Here is a 23,039-nt window from a genome sequence, read left to right as displayed (position 1 = left end):
GTGAAGAGGGACCACGGACTGACCACCATAAAGCATCCATGTCTGGACTCACCTGCCCTGCTACTTCCTGATAAGAACCTGAGAGAGAGTAAAACGTTTCTGAGTAACTATAGAAGGGTACGATTGTTCGCCTGCCATGAATATTCAACGGTTTTGTATTCTACAGAATACAGATGCCCTGCTCGTTAAGGTACTTGGAAAATGACAAATAAATGAGAGCAGAATGAAGTATTTTCACTAGGAGATTTTTGTTTTCTAGTTGAATTGAAATTTAACTTGTTGGGTCATCATTGGGATTGAAGCTCACATCCAACTGCCTTGACTTGAACTATGGTGTCAACTGCCTTGACTTGAACTATGGTGTCTGAAGAAAATTAGAATCTCGGCCAGAGTCTAGTGTAATTGCTCTGATTATATAATTTCATTGAAGGAATCTGTCGTTACATATAAGAAACTAGGAAAGAGTATTATTATAATATAGTAGTTTCATAAATCTATAAATAAAGCTTCAGGGAGAGGGTAAGGAATAATCAATTCCATAACCCTTATTCCTCCGGTTTTCTCTCAATGAGTTTCTTTCCTTTTTTCTCCATAAAATAAATCCATAAAGTCCTGAAAATCAACACTTACTCAAACTAAATATGTTATGGACATTTTGGAAAGAGCCAAGATGAGTGAATGGGAACTAGGACATAAGCCACTAGTTCAAAACCAAAAACTGGTGAGCCACACTAACATAGTTTTTCCCTCTCCTTGCAATTTGGTAGGGGCTTTGCAATATCTTACTTTGAGCCGATCTAATTGTTGCTAACCAGATTTGTCAATTCATTGCACCATTGGGATGCTCTCAAATATATTCTTCTATATGTTCATGGCTCTCTTAATCTTGGACTTTCATTTCAGAAAGGTACATAATTCCTGTGTAACACTTCAAGACGTTGTTTAATATTTAAATTGGGTTGGTGATCTCGAGACCCAAATGCCTCTCTATTGCATCTTTAGGCCATTTAAATTATTCTGAATGCTTTTATTGATGACTGACAGCAGAAACTCGGTTAGAGCCAACGTTTTCTGAAGTAGCTTGACTAATGTCAACTACTCTATACTTTGATACTACAAGTGATTTACATAGATACAAACAGAGCAGCAGGGGACAATATGACCAGCTGATATTGCCACATATCTCTCCATTTAGTCGTCATCTAACAACCTTCCAAATCTCTCCATTTGAGGTATACCAGCCCTGCTCTGTAATGGGTATAAGCTCCGGCAACAACGAGGATATGAAACAACTGATGGCTGTGGCCTGCAATGTCAAACATCCCTGGCATCCACCTCTCTGGAATTCGAGTTGCATAAACTAAGGCCCCAAGCCCGTATAAAGTTCCCATTAAAACCTCATAACCGGTAGTGTGAAGTGCTGCTGGTTCGTCCCAGAACAAGACCAGTTTGTGAAGAATGGGGGCCACACCCGACAGACCCATTCCAAAGAAGAGACAGGCACGGACGGTTCGAAATTCTGGATTTTGAAAAACTGGTAGAAGGGAGACCACGATGGTGCCAACACCAAGGGCAGTGATGAAGCCCAAGTAAAGGTTGCAGAAGAATGGATTGCACATGAAGGAGTAATAAACAGGAGGATAGAAGGATGTTGAGATGAGCGCTGCGATACCTGCATAATCAAGCCGAAGCATTATGTAGGAAAATCTTCGAGAGTGGCAAGAAAGGAGGTGGCAAGTGCTGCTTGCAAGCAGACAGAACATTGCACCGCCCAGGAAAGCAAAGAATGGCAATCGCGTGATTGGCCGGACCATCAAAGGGGCTATTATGTTGCCCACATCTTCCTTCATGCTACGCTGCATTCCCAAGAATGTAATTGTCAAGTTAGCTTTCAGGAGAATGAAATAAATCTTGAGCACTGAGGCCAAGAACTTTGCGTTATAGGCATCACTTCATATCTCATAGAGTAAGGGAAACAACCTGTTTCTTGGTTTCAAACACCTCTAAAGTCTTGACCACAGAAGTCTATCACAGAGAGAGACCAAGACAGTTGGAGATGATAATCCAAAAAAATTGGAGAGAAAGGAATTGAAAGGATAACTTACCAGAACACAGACGTCAGTGTGATTAGTCTGGGAGAATTTCTCAGGCAAACAGTTTGTGAGAAGCTCCAAGAGATGCCAACCAGACAAGGATGGAAGCATGCCATCTATTGAGGGCAAAGCTGTGCTTAGCTCTTTCCGTAATCGCTGGAGATCAGACATATTGGGCATAGAAGGGAGGCAAGTTAAGAGTTCTGACTGAATCTTATGTAGATCAGTTCTCTTTAACACATCCTGCAAATGTTGCAGAGATTGGAGATCTACAACCTTTGGAATCTTCATAGCAGTGTAAATCGTCAAAGATAGGAAAATAAAAAATCCAATTAAGTGCCTGAGATGCAAACAAAGAAATCAAGATATCACTGTAAATGTCAGTCTTAGATTTCCCAAAATTTGTGCTGCAATAGGTAGTATCCCATACAACAAACAGGGCTCAACAGTAAAAAACTGGAGTGAGATTACTGTCATAGGTAACGGCGGCACTTGCGTGTATACATAAAAAACTGGACAGAATAAAAAATTCAAGAGAGTATTTCTTTTAGAAATATAATTATTCCTAAAGAATGTTTTGATTAAAAAAAGCACAATCAAATTTCAGTATGGGCTAATGATGTTAAGAAATGCATAGACTCCTGAACCCAGACATGCTAACATCATATCGAAAGGAGCTTTGTATGAGATGGATCACTATCTTGATTCTCAAGAACTGTTGTAATACTTGAAAAACGTTGTCTTTTTACCACTATGTTGCAGTCCAGAAAATAGTGATTCCATTATTAAATATAAATTTTTTTATTTTTTTAAATATTGATCATACATGCAAATACCCCATTATCCCCTGGTGAGACTTGAACCTCAGATCTCACACTAAAAGTCCCCCCATGTGACCATTGAGCCAAAGGCCCAAGTCACATTAACTGCATATAGTCTCTCTAAAAGTGATTACAATTTTTCAAAAAATATAGCCTATGCAACATCAACTGAATGAACCTGAGAGTAAACTCACAACAAGAAACTTCAAATGATCCACTAATCAAGGAATGACATGCCTCTAGAAATTTCCTTCTATATAGACAAAACAAGTAGAATCTCAGATGCCACCAGATGGATAGGGAAAACGTGATAAAGGCAGAGAAGCTGAAGGGATGCCTGTACAAATTTAGAAGGACAGACTGACTCTGAAAGAAATGAGAAAGCAGGGACAAAACTTCTAGACATGCTTACTTCTCTTAGCCCAACCATACGATCTAGTTATGCACTGATGCTGAGAATAAGTAACTTTCCTAGGAAGATTTAGGCTTTCTTCACATAACTTGCTTGAACCTTAAATAATTAATAGTCCAATTTTAGGAGTCTTCTGAACCTGAGTCGGCATATTCACAATAAAGAAGAAGGAAAAGGAAAATCCCACTTTTTTAGAGGTGAATCTAGATCTTATAACTAACAAGCACAAGAATCTTAAGTCCAAATCAAGACAGGATAGACAAAGAGATAGGCTCAGGTGTGCGCAAGTAAGACCAGTGCAAGCATAAACACAGTAGGCCTAGATCAGAAAGGCATATGGCATATACAAATGCACCCTGATTCTGGTTCTGATTCTGTCGTAGTGAATCCTTAGTCATTTTATTCTCACAGTCCTAACAATAAAAAGAAAGAAACCATTTAAAAAAAAAAAATCTTATTCCGATGTAATACCAAAAGAGCTATACTAAACAGGATTTCAGTCAGTCCACTGCCTCAAGTATATCATGGAAAGGTAAACTATGAATAGGTCAACCTTCAATCAAATAATTAAGAGATGAATAGAAAGAGCAGAGCCATTACAATTGGTTGTATTAAGTTTCTGTTTCTACATGATGGAAGACCTTGAAGTCCTCCTGATTCAGAGTTGGGATAGAGTAGCTAGCATCAAGCAAGGGGTTTTGATTATCTCACACATGGGTACACCGAGTGATTAATCCACCAAGTGCCAACTACTATGACCAGGACATCTATTCACTGAAGCTTTGTTATAGGTAAAATAGTTCCATAAGAAGTTCAAGGAAATTTTTATCCTTTTTTTCTTGAAAAGAGTAATTTTTCTTTATTCTTTTTTTATGAAGCAGTCCAAGAAGTTAATGAAACTTAACACACAAATTGATAGAAAAAAAAAGTGAACCATAATCACAAAAGTGCAACAAGAATTAAACGTAGAAAAGCACAAAAAGAAGCATGAAATACTCAAGGATCACAGAACATAGCAAGATTTCTTACGTCCAGACGTTTAAAGTCTCGTTGTGAATGGTGAACATGCTGAGGAAAACTTGTGCTAGAGGCCATTCTGATCGGTAGTGTCCAAGTATATATTCATTATCCTTCAAATAACTAGGCAAACAATGGTACTCAACGAGCTGATATCTTACTTTCTTCCACAACCTCTTTCCCTTCCCCTCCTTTAAAGACAATGAAGCCCGGTTCCCATCTTCAAACGCATCACAGGACACCTCCTCCATGGTCTCTGCAACAAATATCGTAAAAAAAAAAATATCAATTACGAAAAAATATTCATCCAAAAAAAGAACAGAAACCTAAATTAGACAAAAAAAGAAAAAGAAAACATTTAACACAAAAGTTTACAAACTTCGTATTTCTTCTCAAATCCACAAACCAGCCCCTTACCTCGAAGCACGAAAGAGAACAGGACCCAAAACTATTTCAAGGAGCTCCTGAAAAGGGTGCAGCCCAAAGATCGATAAGAACAAAATAATTCAAAGGATGACAGCAAAAACAGGAAATATTATTTGGAGCTTCCAAGAATAGTGACAAAAGAACGAAACGATCGATGGTTCTTTACACTGTTCGTCTGCGTTTTCTTCCGAATGGTCTGCTTCCTCTGGGCGAGGATTGAAACACGAGTCCGCTTTAATTAAAAGATTCGTCGATCCCGTCCAGGAGAAGCGGACACCGCGAGGGAGATATTTCGTTTTCCTTCTGCAGTTAAAGAGAGAGCTTCGAAATGCGGGGACGAAGTACAAGAAAATGTTCTCTCCCAAATAGAGGAATTTCGTGGCCTCGTTTTCTTAGACGGCGTTAGTGGAAAGAACGACGCGTGGCAGACTGCTGACGGGTCCCACACTTAAGTTCGCTTTCGTTCGCATCTTCAGGGAATATTTATATATTCCTCTATTCGAAACGATATTATATGGAAGAATAATGTTATTTACGTATTTAAGATAAGAGGAAAACGCTACATCTGTCATCTGTCATCTCATGATGATCAATTGTTATCTTAGCCGTCCAATTTTGAAGGGCTAATCAGATATAGTTATTTTGCATGTTTCACACTAAATAATTTTTTGTATTGGATCAACCGTATTAAAAATAAATATTAAATAACCTTAATAGATACTCATTTACGTGAGGAAATCAAACCCGGGTCAAGTTGCTTATTCGGAGAGAGTCATTCGCCCTAATGGCATGAGGCATGAGAGAATGCAATTCCTTCCCCTGTACTATTGTGGGCAGTATCATATTAGATTCTAGGGTTTAATCCATTATTGAGGTAATAGAAAGCGATTCATATGGTAAGAAAAACCTATATGCCTTTCTAGTGTACGCATGGTTTCTTTCGATTGAAGCAACATAAATTTTGGACTTGAAGAATACAAAGAGAAGAAACTCAATTGAAAATAAGCCATTTTCACTTGATTTTTGAATTGTGCTTTGTCATCATAAAAAAAAGGGAAGAAATGAGGTCTTAAGATTCATCTAAATGCCCTAATTTTGATGATAGCCATCTCAAAAAATTGATCATGGCATATGAGTGTAATCTTTCAGAGAATAATGACAATGTAATTATTTGGAGCATAAAGAGTTGACCCCTCAAAATAGTAACTTCTAAACTCAAAAAAGAGTCAACCCCTTTTCAAAAAAAAAAAAGTTGAAAAAATCATGAATAAAATCCCAAAGTAGTCGATCCCTTAGTAGGAGTTGATCACATGAGGAAAAAAGACAAAGAAAAGGAGTTGTCCCCTTAAAAATCGACTCGACCCCTTTTTTCACAAAAAACATGTTGAAGAACTCATGAAAAAAATCCTAATGGAGTTAACCCCCTAGAAGGAGTCAATAACATCGAGGAAAAAAGAAAAGAAAAAGGAATCGTCCCCTCAAAGCAAGTGTGAAGCCCCTTGAAAGGAATCGACTCCCTTATTATAAAAATTCAAATTTACAAGATGTCAAGCCTATATATGGATGATGTAGGTCTCTAAAATGTGCAAGTGACCTACTAGTATGTTCAACAGAAAAAAATAGGATTTATTTTATGTTTTTCATAATTTTTGGACTTGATGTTCACCTATTATTGCTAAATAATATAAAAATCATATCCACTTGTAACGACTAGTTTTTTAATATTGTGAATCTTTCTCTTTAACCCAAACTCACCTCAAAGAAAATCTCTATCTTTATAAAGGGATTTTCAAAGCTCTCAAAGTGCTCACACAAGTTCTTGTAAGTTTTAACCTCCTCTAAAGCTTGAAAGGTAATCATATCTCATAGTTTGTGCTACAAAAACTAAGTATTTTTGTGCATGTATTTAAAATCTGATTTGAATACTTAGATCTCTAGTTGTTGAGTTTGTGCCAAGTGATTTTCACATCATATTGAATTTAGTATTCACATAGTAGGTGTTTAAGTATTCGACTTCCTCATAAACAACATTGTATTGTCTTTTTGTGCCATTTACTTGTGGATTGTACTTTGTTAGAGTAGCCGAATAATTGGTAGATTCACCTTATGTACGGGTGTAATCTTGATTGTAATATCTGCCATTAACCGGCACTTTTGTGCTTAAACTAAGAAGTAAATTACCCTTACATTTATAAACCAATTTAAGACTTGGATAAGTTTGATTGGTAGATACAAAAATCTCTCAAACGGGTCTAGGTGTTTGTACATAGCAACAGATGGTCGTTACGTCCCAAGTATGGGCAAAGGTTGTATGTCCCAAGTATGGGCAAAGGTTGTACTTGGACCTTTGTAGTATGTTGTTGTATATGTCATTGACATTACTTAGTGGATGACGAAGAGTTCTTTGGAAGTGGAGAAACAATCTAAAATATTAATCGTGAACCACTAAAAATCCTTAATGCGGTGTTTATTCATTGATTTCTTGTTGTGTTGATTGTTAAATTGGTTTAAAGGGATCTAAAATTTGAATTGGTCATAGAAATTTGATAAATCTATTCACTCCCTCCCTCTCCCCTTTAGGTTTATCCTTGTCCCACCTACACATATCACTTTTCACTCTTACCAGTGTTCTAAGTGTTTGAAAAATCATTTTTTGTTTATAAAGTGTAAACAATGGTAATCTCCAATGGTAGTCTAAGATTACTGGATTTTCTCAATTATATTCATTTTATTATCCTTACAGTTGGCCAAAGCCTGCGATGCTGTTACCCATTAAGAACATCATACGACATGGAAACTTCTGCATGAGCAGAAACGCTACAAATGTAGGCTCACTTCATTAAGGAAGACGGAGGTAGAGGGGAATGCGACTTTCCTTGGACGGAGCTGAGTCCCAAACTGAGAAAGCACTCGTCGAATTCATCCAGTTTCTAACCAGTTCGGGATAATGGCGGTCAAGAACATCTTTTAGGCTCTCTGTACTGTTTACCCACTTTAAACCTTCCTTCGTATACGTCTCCTCATTGAAATTACTCGTGAAAAAACGATCAGCTTCCAACCTCCTGCCGCATTAGAATCACCCACTTTTGATAAATAAAATACTTCATCTGTCTGAAATTATCGATAGGTTGCAATTTTTATCGATATAATAGTACCTGGGTGCATGGAAAAGGAAGTTGAAGAAAGTCGTCTCACTGATAATAAAGCCTTTGATCTTCTTCTCGGCCATGAGACCAACTAACAAGTCCAACCTCTCGATATCATCTTCATAAACTTCACGGAGGATTGAAATAGTTTCTTTATCTTCAGTGAGGTCCTCCCAAGAAGCAATTGGTTTCATCATCATGTTCCTTCTGAATTGGTTGTACCTAGCCACGCTTCTCTCTCTGTCACGGTATACTGTACAATACATGATTAAGATGCAAAAGCAATTCTAGATCAAACTTCATAAGTAAGCATGATTCCCATCTGCTATCAAAGTATTAGTTTAGGTTTTGGGAGGATTACTTTCAAGCGCTGGTAGGTTTACACGGTCAGGTCTGGTTTTGCCGTCGGCGTCTTGCGGAATGAGGTTCGTCATCCATAGTGGGAAGTTCTGAAGCTCTAGTGCTCCGCAAGCTTGGTGCCCCATGGAGACCATCTGAGCCTCAAAACCAATTTCTTCACTTCTCTTCTCCCCTTGCAACCCGATCAACTCCTCCATAGGTACCCTGAGACGGAAATATATCACAGCATTGCAAGAAACTTTGTGCAGCTGTCGAAAAAACAACAAACGTACTCTCTTAGAATAGGAGGGGTCTTGTTCTGTCGAGGAGCAGAACTGATATCCCTGCGCAGCAGTTTGTCTGGAAGAAGCTGGTGCATTCTATAGACACTAACAAACTCTTCCGTTAATGCATACGAGACGCCATGGTTCTCTGCTTTGCTCGATCCTACATACCCACTTAGAAGCGAACTGCCCAGGTGTCCGAATCTCTCTTTGAATGTCTTTCCCAGCAACCCATACCTGCGGAGAAATGTGTATAAGAACCGATCTTACTCCGAATCCGTCAGAGTGTTTGAAATAATGCGAGTGATACCAATTCATTCTCAATCCGGCGAGGAGGATATCAGTTTTGAGCAATTCTACCGACCAATCAATGGTGTGAACCTTGGCGATGACTGCTGAAATCACTAACCGTGCGTAACGATACAGTTCTTCATCTGTAAGATCTGGGTAGCTCTTCTGCGATGATAATATTTAATTTCAATCAAATGAATAAGCTAGTTCAGTACCAGATCTTATTACGAGTTCTGGGTGAAAATTACCTTGAGCAAGTCGCATACTGTGTTATGTTCTTTAACAAAGAGGGTCCCCAGCAATGAAACGCCGGCCCAAATGTTTCGGAAATCACCGGATATCAGAGTTCCATCTTCATCATGTAGAAGATGGCCATTCTCGGCGATCCTAAGCTTCCCGTCTTTGTAAGTACGAACCTTTTCCAGTCTCTCAGCGTTGCTTCCATATATGGAGCTACCATCCCTGTCAATTGGACTCTATAGAAATGAAATGAACATTATAGGTAAACCTCATTCTGGGAGAGAGATATCTTAGAACCCACTGACCACCATGAGGTGTTTATATTGATGTGGCCACTACTGATTTGTGTAGATCCGGTAGGAACTTGTTTTGTCTTGTTGAACCTAAAGGATTTGAGAGGACATTCTCCCTCTATGGATGCTGGTGTGCTGATCTCTACCTGGATAAAATGATAAAGAATAGTTACTATAACAGGAAGATGAAGTGCATCAGCTTTGGGTTCAAGAGGCAAACATAGCACCATGGATACCTGTTCAGTATCTTCAAGGTGATCAACCCAATCATAAATCATGAACTGGACCCATGAAGCCGCAATCAAATTAAACTGCTTGCCTGTGTCGATCATCTTCTTCCTCGCAAGCAGCTTGGCTGCAACTAAAACAGGATCTGGGCTCATGATCTGGTCGATCAGCAGAACACGAAGAATGGTTACACAACCACCAACAGCTAGCGTATATTCTACCAAAGGAAATTACAGAGGATACTACATCATATACCTTGCCATCCTGAGGAGCTGGAAGCATGTTTCTTCCAAAAAATGTCCCTTGGCTACCAGCGAGAGCATTAGAGGGATCATTATACCTCCCATCAGCTGTTCTGAAGGAGTAACGAGCAGGGTCAAAGCTGACGCCGGCCCCGGAATCGCCGACAGGGATGAGGTTGTATTTGTTATGCAGGTGCCTCCTCGTGACGAGATAGGACAGACCCAGAAACACAGGCAATCTATGCCAGAGAAAAGTACTATCGATGAAGTGGATAACCTGAAAAGAGAAATAGAAGAAGAGAAGATAATTACCATCAGCAGAACCATTTTCCGTTCATCTTAAACCGATCTTGGTAACGAGATAAGCAGCGCAATATCCTCAATTGAATAACTCACACAAAGAAGAAGCCTGTCTAGTGGACTCATTCTTCTGCCTTGAACATTACCCATGACAACACTGGCTACGAGATAAAAGTCTCTAAGAAGAAGAGAAGTTTGATAATGGCGCCTTAGTGTAAACTCAGTGTTGATTACTGGGTGTCGTTTAGATTCCAGTATTTATAAATAGCAAAGCTCCTTACAACAAGAAAACGAAGGTCGGAAAGGAGTTCACTAACGTAGGGAGAGGTTCCTCATACGCATGACAGGTTCATTGCGGATTAAATGGAAACAGGGCGGTCAAACAATTTTACGCGTAACACAAGAAAAAAAGAAATTTTTCCTTATCCTCTGCAAGGATCCATCCGTAAAAGTCAATTCTCCATGAATTTAAGTTACTTTTTTAAGATAGAAATGGCCAGCACGGCCTTTCATTGCCAAACCATGGAAGGCACAATCTAAAAACAGAAAACCTTCATGGAAACGTCATTTGGAAGTGTTAGAGCATTTCAACTCTAAACCAGTATGTGGGATGATATTTACTCGAAACTAATTCTTTTTTCCTCGTTAGAGAAGTAGGAAAAAAGTGATAAGAAAGCAAAATGGATAAATATAGTCACACAGTTCATCTTCAATGGCTTCACTGTCGGTTTACCAGAGAAAGACGGGATACAACATTTCGTTAATGAACCAGTTATAGCTGACGATGATACAAAGAACTTCGTAGTAAATGGGTGGAGGGACACGACTCATAACTATTTCGACCAGCTGGTTACATTGAGGTCCTGTCAAAGGTTTTTAAAAATAAGTAGTTCAATTGGTCAGAACATTGTGATATATGCTTGAAGTAATAGGTTCTAGAGCACCGGTTGGACTAAATGCATGTGTTTTTTTTCTTGTTCCTTTTCCTTTAGTCTCACATTGCTGAAATCAATGAGGATTTCCGGGGTTAGAGTTTGATCAACCAACCTCTATAGGCATGATCAATCATCTAATATGCTAATAGGCAGGTTTATAAAACATAAGGCAACCTCTATATGCATGATCAATCATATAGAATACTGCAAGCAAAAGTAATAAAGCAAGATCGATCAACCTATATGTTGATAAGCTTGATCGATCAACTCATATAAAGCTTGATTGATCAATATAGTACAAAAACACAAAAAATAACCTTGATCGATGGCATGATCAATTAAAAGGCTAAAAATATAGTCATTGTGGGCAGATAGATCGATCAATAAAAAGGGTTGATTGATCAACCTTCAGAGTAATTTTTTACACAATGGTCTAAAATAGCTAGTTTCACTAGAAAACTTTAAAATAGGGACCCAAATCCATCCTTGATATTAAACATTTACGGGCATACTTGCTCACTCAAGAAAAAAATTTAAGTGCACATTTCCAAAATCTTCCTTTTACAAGAGAAAACTCAGCTTTTTAGCCAAATCGTTTAAACTCTTGCATTTTTCTTGGCATCCTTAGTTCCTCCAAGGCTCCTAAATTATTTTCATTTGTGCCTAAAGGGTTGGAAACTTGAAGACACTCTAGGAGTGGCTCTCTCTTCAAAGGTGTAAGTTTTCCTTTTAATTTTAGTATTTTCACTTTCTTAAAATAAGTTTTTCTAGAGTCTTTAAGTCTAGATGGGATTTGCCCACTACAGCTGAAATCTACTTGTACTGAATCTCTTTGGAAGAGATTGGGATAATGTATTCGGGCATTACATTTGAGAGTTGGAATCTTTTTTGTAATTTCACTTATAGAGTTTATTAATGAAAATTTTCTCCCAATAAGGGTTCTTGGACAGTGATTACTAGGAAAACATTAAGAATAAAAAATATTGGCTTATTTATGGTGTGCATGTTTGCCTACGTTTCTCAATTTTATTCACAAGAGAATAAGCTCAAATTCTCCATCATTTCCAAAAATCTTTGCATTCCATCATGGCATTCCTAGTTTCTACCTATTCTACAAACATAATTACTTATGTTGATTTATTCTCTTTTTTTTTTTTTTTTTGTTAAAAGACACCCACGTGTGTAGGTGTGGCATAGCTAGTAAATAAGGAAAACTTTCATAAATGTGACATAAAATTGTAATTATGCAACCTAGTGTGTGTCCTCTTATATCTTTTTCTTTTTTGAAGCATGTAGTTCTAAGGGCATTGTAGTAATTATAAACATCTTCACACAACTATAAATACAGTCTAAAGTCATGGGGTAGAGCATTCAAGCACCTCCCTCTTGGCTCAAATTCGTCTTTACACCTCTTTCCCCTTTTCTTCTTCTTTCTCTCCCTTGGTTTCTTCTCTCCCCTCTTCCACAAGTTAGACATCCTCTTTTCTCTCCTTTCCTTGAGATCTCTCGTGTTAATGTATTGGCCCTAGAAATTAACATTTTTAAACTGTCTATATCCAAAATTCCTCTATTAACTCTCTCATGCTTTCCATAGGGGGACTTTTTTTTCTCTCTAGGGTGATGAAGGCGAGAGAGGAGAGGCTCCCATCTCAGCAAACTTTGAAAAACTCTCAAATCCCCATTCTTTTGATTTTATAGATAGAAAGGTACTAGTGTAGCTATCTGATACACGGGAAGAAGGAAAAGAAACATGTAGTTTATTATAGAAAAATAATTTTTGTTACTGCCAATAATTAAATATTTTATGGTCATTAAATAATCAATTATTCCTATAAAAGCAAAAGGTGCATAAAAATAACCAATTAAATAAACATAATCTACAATTAAGAATCACTTATAGTTTTCATTTTCTTAAGTATCGAAGAAAACTAAAATAGACGAATGCAAGATCCAGTAACAATATAAAATATAAAAATATTTGTCAATTTTTAGAGTTATCTCCTCTAATTTTTTCATGGATATTCATTTTTTTGTAGGTTTCTCCACTTTTATCTTTTTCATGATAGGAGAGAAAGCATAAAAAACATTGAGTTAAGCCCCTAAATATAACACAAAATATTAATAAGATTATATAAATATAGAAAATTTAAATGTTTAGCACAAAATAAAATAATACAATAAAAGTGGTTGACACATGCATCTACTATAAGGACTTGCTCCACAGACACGAGAGAAATGTCTTTGCTTGAGTTCTCACATGTTTCCCCACCTGGCCATTTCTACAGCTTAGATGCTTGGGCAGTGGATCAATCATAAATATTTTCTAAACTTGCTCCACATCAATGCATTGAAAGAGTCAAGGTGTAGAATGTTTCCAATCGTGTAGAGAAAAAAAAAATAGATAAAAAAGAAACATTATAATCAAAGGAAGAATGAATATAATAGCATCTATACCAAGACTTATGGCACACTATAGTAGAAAGGCCTCACAATCTTTCCTCTTCAACCATGCACTGCTTCACTCAATCAGCTTGAGGTGAGGATAGTCTTGCCTTCCCAAGGCTTGACGCAATTTGCAATGGTTACTTGCTTACTCTTCATCACAATACAAATGCCTCTCACTACATAGATTTTACAATCAAGGCGCAAACAAATAGGTGCACCAATCCTAAGTACCTACTCAATATAATCACTTGTTCATATAGTCCTTAATGACTTGGTTTGAGAATATAAGCTCAAGGTAAATCACAAAATGTTTTTTTTCAAATCAAGGGGAAAGCACATAAAATAGCTCAATATGATTCAAAGTATAAAATCAATGCCTCTAACGTAAGAGATGCTAAAAACTCAATGTCTCTAGTATAAGAGATGCTATAAACTCAATGCCTTTAGCATAACAGATGCTAAGTACACAAAGATTTTAAAATAGAAGCTCAAAATGTACATTCCTCAAGAAGAAAAACCTTCAAAATTGAGTTCCTTTAGAGCTTTGGCGGTAACACTAATTCTTAAAATCGTGTGTGAGGGATTAGGGGGCTTAGAACACTATGGTTGAGAGAGATTCTCATCAAGGTCAAGTTCTGGTTAAATAGAAGACTTAGGCCAAGTTTCAACTCTAATTTTCTCTTCATTAACTTGTCCTTGGGAGAGAGGAGATTTTCTCTCCTAACTTTTTCCTATTGCTATCACATTTTCTTCCATTTGTGAACTGAGGACGAGCAGGATCAGCTCTTCAGTGAAGGGATGGCTATAGAGAAGAGCAAAGGATTCATGACACATCATTGTCCATGCTAGGAAGAAATAATGGCAGAGAGGGGCCCTTGTTCCATTAAAGAGAGAAGAATACTATCTCCTCCAAGTGACTCCATTAGTTTAAACTTTAAACAATTTGGTCATGAGTCCCGCCATCAAATCATTAGTGACTTATAATGTTGACTTATAATGTGTCAAGTGAATTAGTTGCAACCAATTTGTTAATCAAAACAAGTTCTTAAGTTACTATCAAATGACAAAACACTAATTACCAAAAAAAGTCACTTAGCTCTGTCATGATCTAAATTTTTTTACGAGAAAACACACGACCGAAGAAGTGGTTACAAGGTTAAAATAACTAATTTATCTGTAATTTTACCATTTAAGATCTTTTTGCATAGATATAAGATTAAAAAGGTTACTTATCTTTCACTTTAAAATAATTCCTCTTATATGGGGAAGAGTGATCTGGTCGAGAGAGAGGGCACATACAATACAATGCATACATACTGCAAACTTTGACAAGCTATAGAATGATGAATCTAATATAATAAAGTCAGTACCTATGTGTGCCTTTTTATCGCACCACACAAAATAAATAATACTTCAATACGCTGAAGGCATATATTCATAATTTTTGAAAAATATTTGCCTCCAATAGTGCACAAGATGTTGGTGATCCTTCCCTAAGATACAACAGACTTTAGCTTCATCTAATCATTCAAATTACTGATGGCCCGATATGATTGTTCAAAATGGTAAACCATCTTATCCATCATGGGAATGTTTTATGACAAACCCCTAAGTCATTAAGTTTCTCCCTATCAATTTTTTTTTCATGTCACTACATATGAGCTTGTTTTAATCTATACAAAGATTTGACTAACTCACATACTTTTTTCTCTTGGCCAGAAATTACAAAACGTTGCTCTATATAAATTTCTTTCTCTGACACGCCATTAAGGAAGATGGTTTTCACATCCATTTGATAAATTTCAAATTTATATGCAACCAATTCAATAAGCACTTGAACTATAGTTATCCTAATAACTGGAGAATAAGTGTTCGAAAAGGTCAATCATTTCTCTTGGACTAAAATATTTAGCAACCAATCTATTTTTGCATTTTTTAATCCATAAGGATTATGTTTCTTTTTTAAAATTCATTTGCATCCAATTGGCCTAGACCTTAGAGGTAAGTCTGTCAATAGCCATATATAGTGTGAAAGGATTGAATCCAAGAGTTCACATCAACGGGAAGGTTTGGCACCTCAATGTTGGCTCTTTCTCCACATGGGGTTGTATTATGTTCCAAGGTTTGGGTTGTTCACCCATTAAAGCGGTACGTTATGACTCTTAAAGCATCTAAGTAGTAAACCCACACCAAGATTAGTGCTCTCCTATTTTGACTTCCCCATAGCCCTTGGTAGTACAACCGAGATAACAACGAGTTCTCTACCCCTATAGGAATGGAGTGACAGAAGTATTTAGAATCTAAGATAAGGTCACGACAAGACGAGTCGTTTATCATTATGATAGGTGTCAAGTAGAAGTGCGGAGATGTACGCAGCTAAGGCATCGTAATAGACCAATAGATTTGAACCTTGTGTTGGAATTGTTCATTGACATAATTCTCCCTTTAAACCTCCTAGTAGGAAGAATAAATATGGATAGTTACTTATGTCTCAGTCTATGAATCAGTTAGATTATATGTCAAGTTTCACTTTAAGCCAATTGTAACTAAGTTGTTGTTGGGTCTAGTTAGTCTTGATTAACATGTTCACCTGAAGAGTCACATTATCACTTTGCCCCTTGACCTTACCTTTTTTGTATCTACACTACTTGGCAAAATGGCCCGATTTACCACAAACATATCAAATGAGCCTTCCCACTAACTTCTAAACCATCATTCAAACTCTTATGTGTGTTGTTTCTATCTGTTCTTTTTAATCTAGATTAAAACTAACATTTCATGTAACAAGTAAATTTCTCTTTTATGTTTCATCTTGAGTTCAAAATCTAATCATGACAATGGAAATTTTTTAGTGAGAGTGGATGCTTGAATTCTATCATCTAGTATAATACTTTAGCGATGATCTTATCAATATTTTTTTAATCTCATGTGTTTAATTGATAATTGGTTTTCCCTCTCCCATCACGTAGGTGAAATACTCTCCAATGAAAAACTAATGTTTCGATTTTCGATTTAGTTTCTTGCCCATATTTTATTTATAAGGTTACCCATAACCCTCTCACAATTTTGGCAACTGAATAGATATCATATAAATTGTTGTTAGGAGCACTCAAAATCATTCTAAGACACAAATAATCATCCTTTTCATATTGGTGTTTAGTGTCCGATCTTCCTTATTCATGGTCTTTTGAGTTATTAACAAGAATTTCATTCACAATTACATAAAACAACTCTCAAGTTATTAACAATATTTCATTTTCGTCGATCATCTAATAAAGTTTTTTTCCATCTAAAAGTTTTGGTTTTATTCTTGATATTCCAAAAACAAATCTCTTTCAAAATTATTGAAAAAATAATCACTTATAGATCTTAAATGACACTAATAAATCCAATATAATAAAGTTGGTGTAGTTGTGTACCTCATTGTCGAACTACTTCTACTGTCTTTGAAAGAGATTCACTTTCTATCAGGAATTGGATATTAGCAATCCATCCCCGAGATGAAATGGACATTATGACTCTTAAACATGGGTAGAATCAACACACATAGCTGCATCATGGGCACCTATTAGTAAAAGAAGATAGATCTATAGGAGTATAGCAAAAGGAGGATGTGATGGTAAGCAAGAAAGCCATGAAATGGGACAGATAAGACCAGCTTCGCGTCAATGGATATTGCTGGCAGATAATCATGCAATCACTCGTTCGGTAGAAAGTAAACCGTTTTTTAAGCTATTTCCATCTTGAAAGGGGAAATGGAGACTATCTTTACAAGCAAACGGAGTTTGGTGGGTAGTTAAAGCAACAGAAAATGGTTTGATCTTGTTGTGTTTTGCGGATCAGTCCCTGTAAGAAGATTTTTTTGTCCAGATAAATAATGATAGATCTCTGCAAAATGGGTCTTTGGGCCCCTGAGAAAGTTCAAGAATCACTTTCCCAGATTGGGTTTTTTAGAATTCAAAAATCCGCATTCGATGTTCTTGTCTGCGAGTTTTTAACAGAAGTAAGAAAAATCTGCCATGAAGGACTTGGTCCCCTGTAATTAATTCTGAAGCTTACGGCCGTTGCTTTCTGACCCACCTTAAAAAAGCCATTGATTTTGTGACGACCGTTCATAGCCGTGAATTCGAACAGCATTATTGCCACTAGCCGCTGCCACCTCTTTTTTGGCCTTTCCATCCCGCAATTCTCTGCAACTGCTCGCCCTTTTTCTCTTTCCTTTCACCCGGCCTTGTGCAGTTTTTCTTGAAGGTGTTGCGACGGGAAAGCATCAGAGAAGGAGACCCAGAGCTAGAGCTTGAGCGTCAGGTGGTGGGTTCCTCTGGAAGCCATGGCTTTTGCTGGAACAACCCAGAAATGCAAGGCTTGCGACAAGACCGTTTATCTTGTCGACAAGCTCACTGCTGATAACCGGATCTACCACAAGGCCTGCTTTAGGTGCCACCACTGCAATGGCACTCTCAAGGTAAAGTGCCTTCTTTCAATGACACATGGATTTGCTAGGCATTCATGGCTCCATATCAGTAATGTTAGATCAAGACCTGCTGCGTACCACATCTTGATGATCATGGCTCCATATTACTTAGGTTGCCATGAGAGATTCAGGTTGAAGCTACTGATTGGTGCAGTTCTTTTTCTGTTTTCTGCTACTTTTGCTACCATCTCCATCTTTGCTTGGAAACAATTGTTATGGCTAACGAATTTTTTTTGCTTTCTGGTTTATCCTCGCAGCTTGGGAACTACAATTCTTTTGAGGGTGTTCTGTACTGCAGACCTCACTTTGATCAACTCTTCAAGAGAACCGGCAGTCTTGACAAGAGTTTTGAAGGTAATTGCAGAGGCTTAAATCCCAACATCAGATCCGGAGTTTTTTTATCACATTATCATCATAACTCTCTTTGAACCCTTCTTCAGGAACCCCAAAAATTGAGAAAGAAGTAAAACATGTCGACAATGAGGTAACTTTTTTAATCTATAGCCATAAGATCCCAGTGTGCAACTCCCTCAAAAAGAAAAAAAAAATCTTGAAATCCCTATTTAGTTTAAAATGGCTGCCAGAGAAGAATTCCGATTTTCAGTATGATAAACATCTTTCAGTTTCAAAAAAAAAAAAAACCCTTTCCTGACTGACATTCTGAATGGTTATAATCATATTTGTCATGGTTTCATTGACAGGCCAAGGTTTCATTGTTTGCTGGAACAAAAGATAAATGTGTGGGTTGCAAGAAGACTGTCTATCCAATTGAAAAGGTAACCTTCATCAATTAGCTTTCTTTTCTTGAATTAGCAACATTGGATCTACAATTACTTCATACAAGAATCACTAAATTGACCCCTTCAACCCATTCCAAATCCACCAAAAAACCAGAGCTCAGTTTTGTCATTTGGAAGACAATAATAAAACCAGTAACTGATTGTTAAGAAATCTGAACTTCAGCCCCTTGGAAAATTTAAAAAAAAACTGGAATAAAAAAGAAAACTGCATAGATGCTTAACCGATGCAATTTTTCGCTTTAGGTAGCGGTCGATGGTTCTGCATATCACAAATCCTGTTTCAAATGCACACATGGAGGATGCACAATCAGCCCATCCAACTATATTGCACATGAAGGGAGACTCTACTGTAAGCATCACCACACCCAGCTCTTCAAGGAAAAGGGCAACTACAGCCAACTAGAGACAGAGAAGGAAGAGGCAATCAAAGTGGCAAGTGGAGTTGCAGCAGCATAAAATTGTTTTCCTTACTGTTTTGAGCCTCCTCACAGGTTTTTCTTCGCAAATGGCGTTCACATTGTGAGATTTGAAAGTGTTTGAGATGTTGGCATCAAGTTTGTGGATTTGTTAATTTCGTTCTTGAGTTCTGTTATGAGATTATAGAACTTCCATGTAAGAAACAGAAACTGTTATGAGATCATAGAACTTCCATATAAGAAACAGAAACTGTTATGAGATCATAAAACTTCCATATAAGAAACAAAAACTGTTATGAGATCATAGAACTTTCATATATGGATGAGAAGAGAACATATGTGAACTGAGAAATGGCACAAAATTGAACGATGATCAGTTGTAAGTTACTGCACCAAACAGAGTAGAAGGCATATAAAACTACACATTATGTACAAATGATGACTTAGACTCTTGGTCCATTACTAAGCTGTTCTACTGCATCAAGAAGACGCCCATGCAAAGCTATATGCTTTAGGTCTACAATAAAATTGTCCCTGAGAAACCCATAACCAAAAGTCCCATCTTTATACTGCCAAATCCTGCCCTCTACCTGTCGAGGATTGGGAGAACTGGTCAAATCAGGAATAACCAGATCATAACTTGAATTGATATAGAGAATTCGTGAAACTACTTCGTTCTCTTGAACAAGAGAATATCCATAAGTCTCATCAGCTGGTTGTGGTCGAATGTGAACCCGTTCCTCATATAAATCTTCTTCTTCCTTAGAAAATGGGGATTCGAGAAATATCGGGTTTGGTGTCCAGAAAACTGGTGAAAAACCACAGAGTGGTTCTGATGAGGCACCCATTTTTCGGCAAACTATTCCCCCAATGTCATCATATCCCAAGAGATAAAAATTCAAATTCAGATCGTCACTGATCCCCTGATGGAAGAAAGCCACAGGATCAAATGAACAAGTAAAAACAAATGCATACGAGTAAAAACAATCCCCAGTCACAAGATGAGAGGTCAAAGACATCCATTATAGCAAGTTATCAACAATTGAAAGCAACCAACCATTTGATCAAGCTTCATATAAAAATAAAACAGCAGATAAGAAACAGATTCTTTGAAGTACTCATGAAAAAATGGGAGGAAGGATCTCGGGAACTAGATATGTAGAATAGAACAATGATAGATAAGTAGAGATTGTTGTTTTCAAGAAGGTTCAACATCGTATCAAACATTACAGAATAAATAGAAATTGGCTGTTGTCTGACTAACCTTTACTTGTTTTCCCTTTGCTTTTATTTGATCAATTGCAAGTAGGTGCTGAAGTATTCCTACCTTATATAGTTTTGCTAAAAAAGTGCAACATATGCTGCTGCTAGAATATAGAGAACGGGAAACATGGAAGTGCAATACCCCATGAGAGTCAGATAATCCCTAGGCAAAGAGAAACCATATCCAACCTATGTTGTAGGAAAGGGACATTTCTTAGAACATATGAAGAGATCCAGTCGGTCAAAGGAACTACATCCACAGGCAAATCCGTTCACAATATCCTCTCTTCTCACAATGGAAAACGTAACCATTATAAGTCAGCATTATAATAACCTCCTCAACTGTTATGCAAGTACATTCCACAAAACAAAGACTACCTGTACATCAGAGTTGACATTCCTCGATCTCACCTACAAAAATTGACCTGAATCACACCCAAAATTCTAAGACAAGGATCAGCATTCTTACTCATAGCTGTCCGACAACCAAAACCTGCCAGGAGTCAGTCACTCCAGTCAATTCAACATCGGCATGGCTTGGGCTCACTGAACCCACTCGAATGCCCTCAAAACATGAAACACACAAACAAACCTCAACCTTGCTCCATAGCTACTTGTTCCTCTTTGCTGAAAAGTTTGAGAGAACCTAATGCATTTTTTTTGGAATGTTGATCACACACAGAGGCTACACCACATGACCCAGGTGAGACTTGAACCGAAGACCTCATGCTAGAACACCCTCACCCCTAATGTGATCATTGGGCAAGAGGCCCAATTTAAACCAAACGCATTACTCAGAGCTAATATTTAAGTGAAGTTACCTCTTCGCTGCAAATCATACAACCCTACAAGAAGGTTATCTACAAAGCATAAGGTGAGGATATGCATGAAGACATTCTCCATAAAATTACACATGATGAGTGAATATAACAAAAAATGTGAGAAAGATATGCATGCAAGTGAATATTATCAACCAGCCTCTGGTATGCAATACAAAAGTGTCCCTCGTTGTACTTTAACGGATGTCTTCTAAAATAGATATTGTAAGAAACAGGATGACACAGTCGATTGCTTGTGAAGCTCCTTTTCTCTTAGAAAGCCAATTTGTCATCTAATCTGTAAATAAATATCAGACTGTGAAAACCCTGTCCATGGTTGAACTCACAGATTCTCCATCTTCTACATAGAGACAGTTAAATATAAAATCATTTCTAAATAGAGTGTCATCAATTTTTCTTCATCTGACAGAAAGAAATAAAACCGAAAGACCAAACAGCCGGAGAGATGTAGACGACGAAATTCACAATTAAGAAACTAATCATAGGAAAGAAGTTTACCTTCCACAATCCCTGCAAAGGTCGTGATGAAGTGAGCGAAGAATTAACAATCTTCACATAATGGTCGATTTCAAATTTCCGACGACCATTTTTTTCCCTCTCTTTCTTTCTCTGCCTCCTAGAAGCTCTCTCTGCGCCTGGACTTGTCAGATTAGCAAAATACTGGTAAATCTCAGAAGTCAAAACATCAGGGGGACTTCCTGGCGACAAAGTATCCACACCCATGATCTCATCCAGGGTTCCCAAATCCTCCTCACTTCTCCTAGACCCCATTTGACTACTTTCAAAACTTAGGTTGCCCTCTACAACAAAATGATTTCTACCGATGAAGTTGACGCGCACCTGCACCAAATCAGCCTCAACCAGGCCTAATTCACCCTCCGTTTTAGCAAAATCAAATCCCTTGTCCGGATCAAGATAACTAAGTGGCTCCCCTTCAGTAGACAAACCCATCCAGAGAAATGGCGTCTTGAAAATTTGGTACCCACCGGTTTTCGACGGGGAGATGCGAGACCCAGTTATGAATGAAGGACCCCATTCGAAGAAGACGAGCGGTGGCTCATGACCAATACGGCGCCAGAAACCGATTAAATTCTCCCACTTGATTAACGTCCGGTAGAGAGATTTAAACGAGGCTTTCCCGTTGCCCCATTTTCTGATCTGGGTCTTATGGCCCCAGAGACGATCGCATAGGAAGAACCACAGCTTGCCGTCATTTCGGCAGAATGAGTTGAAACGCTTGGAGGTAGAGGAGAAAGCAGAAATATCAGAAGAAGAAAGAAATGACAGTACACAAAGCTGGACATCTTCGGGAAAATCAACGAAGGGAAACGGAGGAGATTCAGAGTCGGAAACTAGGGCTTGCCGATTCTGCTCCTTATCATCCAAAATCGCCATATTGTCAACCGGATATATCACAATTTGCACTTCAACAACGAGACAGCAGAAAAGAAATTGCAAATACCTTAAGACAGTTGATCCTCCGGAATGATTCGATTGAGAAAATCTCTCCACTGACCTATTCAGGTGACATCGCCACCTCTGAGGAACAGAGAAGACGTGTCAACAGACCCAAGGAACCGGTGCGGACCGAAACCTGACCCGACCAGTAAAAGTCGGTCCCGGCATGGGTTAGAATACAGATCTTTATCTTCTCCGACCCAAAGGACAAAAAGCCCAGAAGAGTTTTAAACAGTAATGAATTGGGTATTAAGGATTATTCCCTATTCCTTAGATA

The 23,039-nt window shown here is 37.7% G+C and overlaps 4 protein-coding genes across 6 annotated transcripts; 1 reads left to right on the top strand and 3 right to left on the bottom strand.

The window, feature by feature from the left end:
* Positions 1-1,007: 1,007 nt before the first annotated feature.
* On the bottom strand, positions 1,008-5,115 carry LOC137953855 (heptahelical transmembrane protein 4-like). Of its 2 annotated transcripts, XM_068801380.1 has the most exons (5): positions 4,936-5,115; positions 4,761-4,807; positions 4,356-4,599; positions 2,106-2,433; positions 1,008-1,856 (listed from the first exon to the last, which is right to left on the bottom strand). In XM_068801380.1, exons 3-5 carry the CDS (start codon positions 4,592-4,594, stop codon positions 1,203-1,205), a joined length of 1,221 nt encoding a protein of 406 aa, XP_068657481.1. In that variant the 5' UTR covers positions 4,595-4,599; positions 4,761-4,807; positions 4,936-5,115; the 3' UTR covers positions 1,008-1,202. The 2 variants fall into 2 exon arrangements, with proteins under 2 accessions (XP_068657481.1, XP_068657482.1); XM_068801381.1 differs by lacking the exons at positions 2,106-2,433; positions 4,356-4,599; positions 4,761-4,807; positions 4,936-5,115 and having other exon boundaries at positions 1,008-1,672; positions 1,812-1,830.
* Positions 5,116-7,478: 2,363 nt separating this feature from the next.
* On the bottom strand, positions 7,479-10,350 carry LOC137953198 (alpha-dioxygenase PIOX-like). Of its 2 annotated transcripts, none has more exons than XM_068800470.1 (10): positions 10,229-10,350; positions 9,846-10,109; positions 9,599-9,748; positions 9,375-9,508; positions 9,078-9,291; positions 8,849-8,994; positions 8,548-8,775; positions 8,277-8,479; positions 7,925-8,168; positions 7,479-7,831 (listed from the first exon to the last, which is right to left on the bottom strand). In XM_068800470.1, exons 1-10 carry the CDS (start codon positions 10,280-10,282, stop codon positions 7,609-7,611), a joined length of 1,860 nt encoding a protein of 619 aa, XP_068656571.1. In that variant the 5' UTR covers positions 10,283-10,350; the 3' UTR covers positions 7,479-7,608. The 2 variants fall into 2 exon arrangements, with proteins under 2 accessions (XP_068656571.1, XP_068656572.1); XM_068800471.1 differs by having other exon boundaries at positions 9,378-9,508.
* A 7,256-nt stretch (positions 10,351-17,606) lies between these two features.
* Positions 17,607-19,471, top strand: LOC137953913 (LIM domain-containing protein WLIM1-like). The gene is made up of 5 exons (XM_068801462.1): positions 17,607-17,977; positions 18,244-18,340; positions 18,427-18,470; positions 18,688-18,762; positions 19,030-19,471. The coding sequence occupies exons 1-5, from the start codon at positions 17,843-17,845 to the stop codon at positions 19,240-19,242; spliced, it is 564 nt and encodes a 187-aa protein (XP_068657563.1). The 5' UTR covers positions 17,607-17,842; the 3' UTR covers positions 19,243-19,471.
* A 13-nt stretch (positions 19,472-19,484) lies between these two features.
* Positions 19,485-22,985, bottom strand: LOC137953912 (F-box protein At3g12350-like). Its single transcript, XM_068801461.1, has 2 exons — positions 21,803-22,985; positions 19,485-20,125 (listed from the first exon to the last, which is right to left on the bottom strand). Exons 1-2 carry the CDS (start codon positions 22,697-22,699, stop codon positions 19,646-19,648), a joined length of 1,377 nt encoding a protein of 458 aa, XP_068657562.1. The 5' UTR covers positions 22,700-22,985; the 3' UTR covers positions 19,485-19,645.
* Between the last annotated feature and the right edge of the window lie 54 nt (positions 22,986-23,039).

This window comes from Aristolochia californica, unplaced genomic scaffold (genome assembly GCF_029961685.1).
Source record: "Aristolochia californica isolate CCGP_79_NKW_82.1479 unplaced genomic scaffold, dmAriCali1.0.hap1 SCAF_16, whole genome shotgun sequence".
Taxonomy (NCBI): Eukaryota; Viridiplantae; Streptophyta; class Magnoliopsida; order Piperales; family Aristolochiaceae; genus Aristolochia; species Aristolochia californica.
Note: the sequence above shows the minus strand (reverse complement) of the source record. Positions and strands in the feature narration are given on the sequence as shown.

Excerpts from the sequence above, each read along its gene's own strand:
- LOC137953912 (XM_068801461.1), bottom strand. The coding sequence starts at position 22,699 with ATGGCGATTTTGGATGATAAGGAGCAGAATCGGCAAGCCCTAGTTTCC. Across the intron at positions 20,126-21,802 it reads CTTTGCAGGGATTGTGGAAG|GGGATCAGTGACGATCTGAA; the intron begins GTAAACTTCTTT and ends TTCTTCCATCAG.
- LOC137953913 (XM_068801462.1), top strand. The coding sequence starts at position 17,843 with ATGGCTTTTGCTGGAACAACCCAGAAATGCAAGGCTTGCGACAAGACC. Across the intron at positions 17,978-18,243 it reads ACTGCAATGGCACTCTCAAG|CTTGGGAACTACAATTCTTT; the intron begins GTAAAGTGCCTT and ends TTATCCTCGCAG. Across the intron at positions 18,763-19,029 it reads CTGTCTATCCAATTGAAAAG|GTAGCGGTCGATGGTTCTGC; the intron begins GTAACCTTCATC and ends TTTTCGCTTTAG.
- LOC137953855 (XM_068801380.1), bottom strand. The coding sequence starts at position 4,594 with ATGGAGGAGGTGTCCTGTGATGCGTTTGAAGATGGGAACCGGGCTTCA. Across the intron at positions 2,434-4,355 it reads GAGACTTTAAACGTCTGGAC|GCACTTAATTGGATTTTTTA; the intron begins GTAAGAAATCTT and ends TTTGCATCTCAG. Across the intron at positions 1,857-2,105 it reads ACACTGACGTCTGTGTTCTG|CGTAGCATGAAGGAAGATGT; the intron begins GTAAGTTATCCT and ends TTGGGAATGCAG.
- LOC137953198 (XM_068800470.1), bottom strand. The coding sequence starts at position 10,282 with ATGGGTAATGTTCAAGGCAGAAGAATGAGTCCACTAGACAGGCTTCTT. Across the intron at positions 9,292-9,374 it reads AATATAAACACCTCATGGTG|GGATGGTAGCTCCATATATG; the intron begins GTCAGTGGGTTC and ends TCCAATTGACAG. Across the intron at positions 8,776-8,848 it reads GCCGGATTGAGAATGAATTG|GTATGGGTTGCTGGGAAAGA; the intron begins GTATCACTCGCA and ends ATTTCTCCGCAG.